Raw genomic sequence first — 9,027 nt, 5'->3', positions numbered from 1 at the left:
TATGTTTGCCTACACGTAAAAAAGTATCGGGACGCCTGGGTGGCTCAGTGGGTTAGGCCACTGCCTTTGGCTCGATCATGATCCCAGGGTCCTGGGATCAAGTCCCACATGGGTCTCCTTGCTCGGTGGGGAGCCTGTTTCTCCCTCTGCCTGCCCTGACTGCCGCTCCCCGTTTGTGCTGACAAATAAATAAAATCTTAAAAAAAAAAAAAGTATCAATACTATACCTATCTTACAACCCCAAGAACTTGTATTTCCTAAGGTTACGTATCAGAATCAGAACTGGGATCCAGGATGGAGTTCCTAAGTTTATTACTTTTGAACTGCTCTCAGTTTCAGACATAATAGCTACCACTTCCCGTATGCTTTCTGTCATCAGGCACTATATTTGCACGTTAACCTGATATTCCCTACTTCATCAAAATCACACAATATTCTAATGGGCTATGTATTGTTACTATCTGCACCTTACGACCCTCAGATTTTGTCTTTCCTAAGGTTATAGATCTCAGAACCAGAATCAGGACCAGGCCTTTTTGATACCCACTTGCCTTCACTTGCCTTTTCACTTCAATATGTAACCAACCTTCAGTTCCTGAATAACCCATTTCTTTCTCAACCTAAGACATCTAGCAGTGCCCAGGTAGAACACTCTAGGAAATCAGATGAAAGGGCTGTCAGATGTCACTGCTATCTCACAAAATCCCTGGGGAATGTCATCTAGTCTTTGCTTAGATTCTGCCATTGGCACATCTCAACATAACCGAAAGAGTCATCTTATGTTACATATTACCCAAGAAATTTGGAGTTTTGGGGAAATCTCCTTAATCTATAGATACTAAATTTGCCTCCCCAAATCATAGTGGCAAATAGCTCTTGAAATAACTATTCAAGTAGTTTACAACTCTGACCACACTCACTGCTCTTTCAGTTCAGATTAAGTATCCAATTCTCTTAATTATTTTCCCTCCATAAATTCTCATTTTTACTTCCTGTGGAAACCACATGACCCATCGAGAAATGGTTCAGAGTACTGTCAGTGAATACCTTTCCAGACTGAAAGCCAAAAGAAAAATTTGGTAAAGTGCAGTTAATCCTCAGAAGACTGTCTTTCCACCAGCATAGACTCACGGATCCCAGGACTAAGATTTGTACCCACTCCCTTCTTTCCTTTCCACTCACTCACTAGCACATGCTCTAGGTACTCCTAACTGTGCACAGGGCAACACTTCGTACTGTTATTCGCTTAAAATGCTATGGAAGAGAAATGATAAAAAGCTATTTTCTGGAGGCCAGTTTGCTCTAATCATAGGCGAAAGAGTGGGAATAAAGTACCTTTATAAAACCAGTGTGCAAAGAAGGCTATCTGGTCTGAAGTCAGATGAAGATAAAGTGACTTGAGCTTGGGCTATGGGTGCAACCACTGATGGAGAGTCATAAACACACAACCAACTTCTACCCAGAGTATTCACTTCCTGGTTTCTGCGTGAGCTCTAGGACAGTCCCCCCTGCCCCCCCAGCAGTAAACTCATGTAAGATGGATTCATTTACAAAAGGTAGGCTACATTTATTTAGAGTCACAAGCACTTGACTGACTTGGTGTGACTCAAACCACAAGAAAACCATTCTACTTCATTCCACTCTGAGTCCTAGGGTGGCCCAGACTGGCAGGAGTGCTGCGTGGGGCCCATTCACAGGTTTACAAGTTTCTCATTGAGGGCAATCTGTGACTGCGTGAGATTGGCCAGGTAGGTCACCATCAGCAGGTCCTGGAAGAGGAAGAAGTCACAATGAGTGAGGGGTTGGGTGGAAAGGGAGAAGAAAGTCTGGCACTGGCCAGCTCCATGGTGGACACTGGCTATGAGGACAGTCCTGGATAATGACAGCTCAGGAAGAGACTGGGCAAGAGTTGAAAGATAAGAAGATATCTTTCTTGAAAGATAAGATATCTTATCTTGAAAGATAAGAAGGAAACATTTGAGAATACTTTTCATATCTACTGATACACTAATAAACTTGGGGTGCTTTAATCAAGATCTATGGGTAGAATATGGAGGGAGGAGTATCTGTGAACTAAGAAGGGGAAAATGAGAAATTGCATTTTCATTAACCTCTGGATTTAGCATTTTTTTCAACCATGAATCTAGGTAACAAGTCACAGTAGTATCAGCAGTTCCTGAGATAATGCAATCAAGGAAGAGAAGGTGGGGCAATCTCCAAGCACATTATACTATCTCTTCCTTTCTCCCAACCTGGACTGCAAGGGACCAAAGGCAAAGCCCCTCCTCCTCTGTTCCCCTCCAGGTCATCTCCCCCAATTCCCTTCACATCCATGCATGAGCTGAGGTGGGGGAAGACACAAGCTCCCAGAAGCCTAGGGATAGCACTCACATTGATGTTGCTGTTGAGCATGGTCTCAAAGTCATCAGGAACTATCTTGGGTACTTGGTTAACCAGACTCATCAAGAAGCGGCCCACGGTATTGTCAGCTGACACCTTTCCAGACTGAGCACCAGAGAAAGATTCAATGAGGCACATTTAATTCTCACCACCAAGGACTGCCATTTGTCAGCACACCTCTCAGTGACCTTGGAGTGGAGATCTATGCCCTCCTTTCTTTCCTTCCCCTTCCTCACCAGCACATCCTCTGCATACTGCAACACTGTGCTCAGGGCATCCTGGATGCGAGCTGATGCCCCTCCCACTTGCTGCAAGTCGCTTGAGAGTCCAATCACCCGGTTGGGGCTAAAGCAGGTCTTCATGATCAGGTCAACTGTGGGAGTGGGATGGGGAATAGAAGAGGCACAGAGATTTCAGTCATTCCACCAAGAAAGAGATGATCTCTAATCATTCTGTGAACTCTCCCACCTCCTACTGGACACAGCCAACTTCTCTAAACTCCCCTGCTCTGCCCTTATTAACTTTTCTTCCTATGGTTAGAGCTCAACTTCTGTATGCAGTATGCTAATCACTGGGTTTGCTCTCACATGAATGTCATGTAAGAGCATGTCATGTAATGCTCTTGTATGAATGGTCACATAGCCTCTGGTACTGATCATTTTCCACCTCTAATAATTCCATAAATAATTCCTGGAAGCCCATTTATACAGAAATATGACTGTGACTTTAATCACAAATCTCAGATCAATGGTTCCTCTTCAACCCAAAGCCCTCCACTTGTTAGAGAGCGGCAAACCCCTCCCCTGAAAAATGCCAGACCTCAAAAGAAGGTATCAGAAGGTTACTCACCTCCAATACGTTCAGTGTCATAATATGCATATTTCACTGTGAGAGGTGTGAACATCACCCCCATGGTTCTCCCAGGGACACCCATTAAAGTGCTGGGGAGAGAGAAGTCAAGGTAAACAAATGGACTTGGGAGAGAGCTTTCTACTCTAGGCTGGGAAAGCAGTTATACCAAGAGTATGGGTTCCCCAGTTCTGAGATAAGAAGGCTAGAACCATCTAAACCTGAGATCTCATGGGAGCAAGTCACTTTTTTCCCTCTAGCCCATTCCATATACAAACCTTGGCCTGGAAGAGGGCACTCAGCGTTTAGACGTGACCTGTCCCTTCAGAGGACTGCTTCACTCACTGTACACCTCAGTGATGAAACAAGACATTGGATTTCCCTGTGGAGCTGGCTGCCCAGATATCCACAGAAATATGAGATTGAGCCCTTCATCAGCATGAAAAAAGCCAATTAACTCCAGCCCACCAAGACTAGATTGGGTGCTGTAAGTCATCTCACTAAAGGTGACTGCTTCCACTACGTCAACAACATTATTTTCAACTGGACCATGAAGAGTCTGAAATATCTGAAAAGGCTATGAAATCAGGCAATGACTAAAGCTTAGTGGTACACCAACTCGCCCATAAGCACTTGGCATCCACTATCATTGTCTCTCCGCTTCGTGGCTAACTGGTTACATCACGATACACACACAGCACAAAGCCAAACTTGTAAGAGAGGCACTAACAACTGCCTTCACTCTAACCTGAAAAGATAATCCTTCCAACTCCTCCAGCAGCCCCTTCTTTGGCATGCCAAGGGGGCCTTTCCCAATCTTCGCCATCAATGGGCATTTTAACCACCTGTAAGCTCAGTGTGTCAAAACTATAATGTTATTGTCATAAAAACTGTACTCAACCCTGGTAACAGATGTATTCAAAAAAGCTCAGTCATCTTTTAACCCGCACCGCTCCAAGTCCTGTGTTCAGTTCTCAGGCTAATGGCAAACTAAAGGTGGACTCAGAGAAACAGAACGTGGTGAAGGATCGTGACCAAAATGCCACGTGAGGATCAGCTATAGGAATCGCGAAGAGTTCGTTTATAGAAAAGATGACATGAAAAACATGACAGTGTGTGTAACTACCTAAAGCGCTGTCATTTGAAATTGGTTAAGAAAATGGATACCACAACTGGTGTCAGTGAGTGGATATTTCAGGGACAGATTTTGTTGCAGAGTAAAGCCGTTCTAATGATAACTGCTGAGAGTGAGAAATGGGCTTCCTTAGGAGGCAATGAGCTATACACTGAAAGATTAAACCTGCTTTGGGTGGAAGTGGGTGTCATCCAGGCATGGTATGAACTAGATAGATAAGCCTTTTATACCCTTGTGTTCCAAAACACTGGTCACCTGACATAGGCCTTGATGCTCATGCGGCCATTCTGGAGGCTCGTGTCCACAGTGAGGTGAATGGGGTTGGGGGCTTCCCGGCTGTAGTACTCATGGATCAGTACAGAGTGCTCTGTGATGTCATGGCCTGTAGCATACCTGGAAAATGGAACACAGTGTGGATTCATGTCTACATGTGACATTAAGACCAAACATGATGGTGACATTGGTGTCTCTAGCTACCTGACACGTCTATGGTAATGTTACCCCCAGTGACACCCCAAATGTAAAAATAATAGATAAACTGGAAACTAGATCAAATCAGATCAAAAGCTGACTCTCAGAGCTCTTGCAACATTTTAAGTCACCAACAAGGCAAAAATACTTGCTCAGTAAAAGCTACATTTCAAAGTAAATATTCCTGGCCTCATGAGATCAGAACTGCCAGCAAAACACACTAAATTCGTAGATCCTCGAGGTAATACACTTCCAACATTCTGTCTCCAAAAGAGTATAATGCTTAGTCTGGTGGCAAAAAAACCATGGCAATCACCAAAACTTTCCATTCCCCCCACTTCAACTTACCAGCCCAGGATAAGCTCATTTGGAGAGACTTTCTTGTGTAATTCATACATGTTCTTAGCAAATTCCATGTCAACAGCCACCTAAGAAGGCAGGCAGAAAAGGAAGCTAAGAAGCTAGAAGTTCATAGAAAAAAGTGGAAGAAAAGGACAAGGGGCCACCCCCCAGCAGACAAAAGAGCCCCAGCAAGTATGTAAACATAAAAAACAGCTCTTTGAACTGCTGGACTTCCAGTGACGAGCTCAACATACTGTGCTTAAGGAGAGCCTAGCGAACAAACAACTACAGATCACACAATGGCAGCTCAAGCTCCCACTCACCTCATCTTCTGACTCGTTGTGCGGCACTGAAAAGCAGTTAGTCACCTCCACTGAATGCTTGTCAACGGTTCCTGTGAGAGAGAATTGTCCATGTTTTATAAAACCCTAGAGCTCTCAACAGCTTCTGACCACTTTCCAAATGCTTTCAGAGGCTTCCTCAAAATCAATGAATGAAAAATTGAACTCATAAGCTCCAAGTTCAGGCATGTGCATCAATGGAACCAGGATTCTCCAGAGAACTGAAGCTCTGAGTGGTCTTTTTCCTTTAACCACCAATGAACGGGTCTATTCTTCTTCCTTCACAAGCTCTTCTGCTATCTGTTCTTTCCTGCTACCATGCTGTGCCAGACTGTGACTCTGTGATCTTCACTTTTCAGCCACTGGATTTTCTCTTATAATTCAATCTGCAAATTACCTGGAAAATTCTGACAATGTCTACAAAGGCCACCCATACAGAAGCCTAGCCTCAGAGTACAATTTTAGGGAGTTTCACCTGTACCTCCCTTCAGCCATCTAGTCCCATGGTCATAACCTTAACCCCATCATCATCCAGAAACCTTCTACCTGTGAATCTTAAACATTAGTATCAGTCTTTTACCACAAGCTCCCATTCTAGTTCTGATACTCTTAACTCCTACTACGTTTGTTTCTTGACCTAAGATTGCTAGTCCCTTCGGTTCTCCATCTTTCTCTAACTTACTGGCACCATCCACACAAGGCTTCAAGGACTTCCCCCTCTGCCACAGACCACAATGCTTCCTGGTGTTGAGGCTGGGGTCTGGCCAGGGGCTGCAGCTATCTGTCTGTTTTATTCCACTTCGTGATGGTTTCTGTTCCTGTAGCTGAAACAGTCTCCAAACCCAATGGATATATATGTTCTATTTTATTTGACTTTTCATCAGCATTCAATAAACTTGACCATTTCAAGCTTCTGAAGCAGTTTTAATTCTTCTATAGTTCTATGCCACTAACCTTCATCTTGAATTCAAGGTTAGAGAAGTTTTATCCAACTCTAAATTCTAAATACCTAACAGTTTTATGGTACTTAAGTGGTTCCAGTGACTTCATTTAACCAAATTAAGTATGTTTCACGAGAAAATTTTAAGCTCCCAGTGAGTAGTCTATGTTTCATTCTTCGGTAAGTACCGTCTTTATAACCCCTAGCACTGGACCATGATCCCAGTCTAGAGGAAGGATCTAAAGATCTAGATTACAGTTGGTCTAACAAGGGTCACTACAGTATCTGGGGCACTTAGTGGTCTCCCCAGGTGAAGAACTGTTTCTTTAGTTAAACACCTCCAGTGAGTTTGGAACATTTGGTAGTGCAGCTAAAAGAGTAAATTAGTATTTGTCAAGTGCAAAGTTAGTGTTGCAAAAATCATTTACAACAGAAGCTCAAAGCAGGACACAGTTACAGAATGCTATTACACTTTGGGAGGTTAAGAATGGAGGTGAGGGTAGTAGTGTAAGATGAAGAACTGACACTTAACACTTTTCCTGGGATCCTGGAAAATGAGTGGAACTTAAATGACGGAGAGCAGGGAAGCCACTTGGGGCAAACAGAATACAAAGACTTGGTTTGAGGAAAATCTTGACAATGTTTGGAAGATAACGGATCAATTGAAGTTTCTGTAAATTGCCAAACCTTCAAAGACAGAGAGTGGGAGAGAGTGAGTGCACGTGTGTATGTGTGCATGCGCGCATGCTGGGGGGGGGTGTATACAGCCCTGATGTGGTAGACTGCAACCAACAGCCATTTTGTACCTCATGTGTGCCAGCAGTTAGATGTTTATGATAATAATTTAGTTCTTGCAAAGACTAAGTCTAAGTAGCCCCTGAAAGACCTAGACTTTAGGTAATTTGTCCCAAGGCACATGGTTAATATCTGGTGAAACCTACTTACAAATCTTGTCCTCTTTGCAACACACCACTTGTCTTCTATGGTGGAAAGACAATTACATATTTAAGAATAAGAAAAATGAGGAATAAGGCTAGAGTGGACTCACAAAGGTATCTAAAATGAGTGACAAAGATGGGGTGAAAATGACTTTGATGGGATCAACAGTCCCCAGAGAAAGGGGCACGTTATCAGTAATCCTTCTTTACTGCTTCTCAGTTTCACAAATTAACATTTTCACGGAGACAACAGAACAGAAGACCAGGATTAAATGTTTAGGAAAGCAAAATATTATTGAAACCCTAAATGAGTTTCTGCCAAACTGGTTTAATTGTTCAAAGGAATGTCTTTTTAAAGATGTCATTACTCCTTTGCCAGGTGGTTAAAAACGTCTTTGTAAACACCTGGAATATAAAAGACATTTAGTCCGTAAAAGTGTGTGGGGGTGGGGTGGGCGAGGTCACTGGGTTTAGGGAGTCAAACGTTTTTGACCTCTTAGCATCCGAACTCATTTTTGGCAGTTTGGGACTAATCACGCTTGACCTGAAATAATACTGGTAAGATTAAAAATAAAATGTAAATCATTCGGCACATGGTATTTATTCAGTAACTCCGTACTGCTTACGTATTTTATGTCGACCAAAATGACAGCAGTCTGGCAGGAAAGTAAAAATTCCTTAAGGAATAAATCGCGGCCTGAAGGTGGGATGTAGAAATAGGTAAGAGGTCAATGCGGATGGGACGAGCAGTGAACGAGATAAAAGGGAGATGGGAGGCGGAAGAAAATGTCAGTTCGGTGTGACCACTTACCCAGCAGGGTCCCGATAACTCGGGCAGCGCCCTCGTTGCGTCGCTCGTAGCTATCCACGATGGAGGCCAAAATGACAGGATGCAGCCGGACCACACGGCCGCCGGGGAAGGGGCCTGGGAGGGCAGGCCCCGGCAGCGACTGCGCGGGAGTCTGCGCTGGGGCTGGCGTTGAGGCCGGGGTCTGGCCCGGAGCCGCAGTCGTGGCCGCTGCAGTTACTGAGTCTGAGGATGAGGCTGGAGCCGGCGCTGGAGCTGGGACCGGTGCTGGAGCCGGAGCGGGCCCTGGCGCTGAGGCTGGGGTTGGGGCCGGGGCTGGGACCGAAGCTGGGGCCGCGGCCGCGGTCGGGGCGGGGGCTGGAGCTGGAGTGGCGGCGGGAGCACTCGCCGGTGCAGCCGGTGTGGCCATCTTGTCGAGCGAGAAGGAGGCAGGAGCGGAAGGGAGGGAGTTGAAGAGTATTAGGAGCACGATAGGCTGAATATGCACCACGTGAGCTAGATCTTTGCGCGTACTGGTTACGGATGATGCTTCTCCTGGCGCCACAATTTCCTGCTGTGAGTTTGTGCTCTTTGATTTCTGTCCGATGAGCATTCAGTGGGAATGGAGCTAAGTAGTTCCGAACAAACTTGGGAAGGCGCGGTCAGAAGAGGAACATGTTCGTCTGCTCAGCTGCCGCCAGATGGACCCAGAGGGCGGAGAATGGGTCGCAATACCTGTTTTCTGACTTCAAAGGAACGGGGAATGTTAAAGTGCGTCTATTTATTTATTTGTTTGTTTGTTTATTTATTTTAAAGTGCGTTTT

At 44.7% G+C, this 9,027-nt stretch overlaps 1 protein-coding gene across 1 annotated transcript; it reads right to left on the bottom strand.

Annotated features, from left to right (window-relative positions):
* Positions 1–1,542: 1,542 nt before the first annotated feature.
* Positions 1,543–8,648, bottom strand: EIF3F (eukaryotic translation initiation factor 3 subunit F). The gene is made up of 8 exons (XM_032853387.1): positions 8,228–8,648; positions 5,521–5,591; positions 5,204–5,283; positions 4,640–4,777; positions 3,250–3,341; positions 2,637–2,773; positions 2,392–2,505; positions 1,543–1,769 (listed from the first exon to the last, which is right to left on the bottom strand). Exons 1-8 carry the CDS (start codon positions 8,631–8,633, stop codon positions 1,692–1,694), a joined length of 1,116 nt encoding a protein of 371 aa, XP_032709278.1. The 5' UTR covers positions 8,634–8,648; the 3' UTR covers positions 1,543–1,691.
* Between the last annotated feature and the right edge of the window lie 379 nt (positions 8,649–9,027).

This window comes from Lontra canadensis, unplaced genomic scaffold (genome assembly GCF_010015895.1).
Source record: "Lontra canadensis isolate GAN:19392208 unplaced genomic scaffold, GSC_riverotter_1.0 scaffold7, whole genome shotgun sequence".
Classification (NCBI taxonomy): domain Eukaryota; kingdom Metazoa; phylum Chordata; class Mammalia; order Carnivora; family Mustelidae; genus Lontra; species Lontra canadensis.
This window is presented reverse-complemented; position numbering and strand designations above follow the sequence as displayed.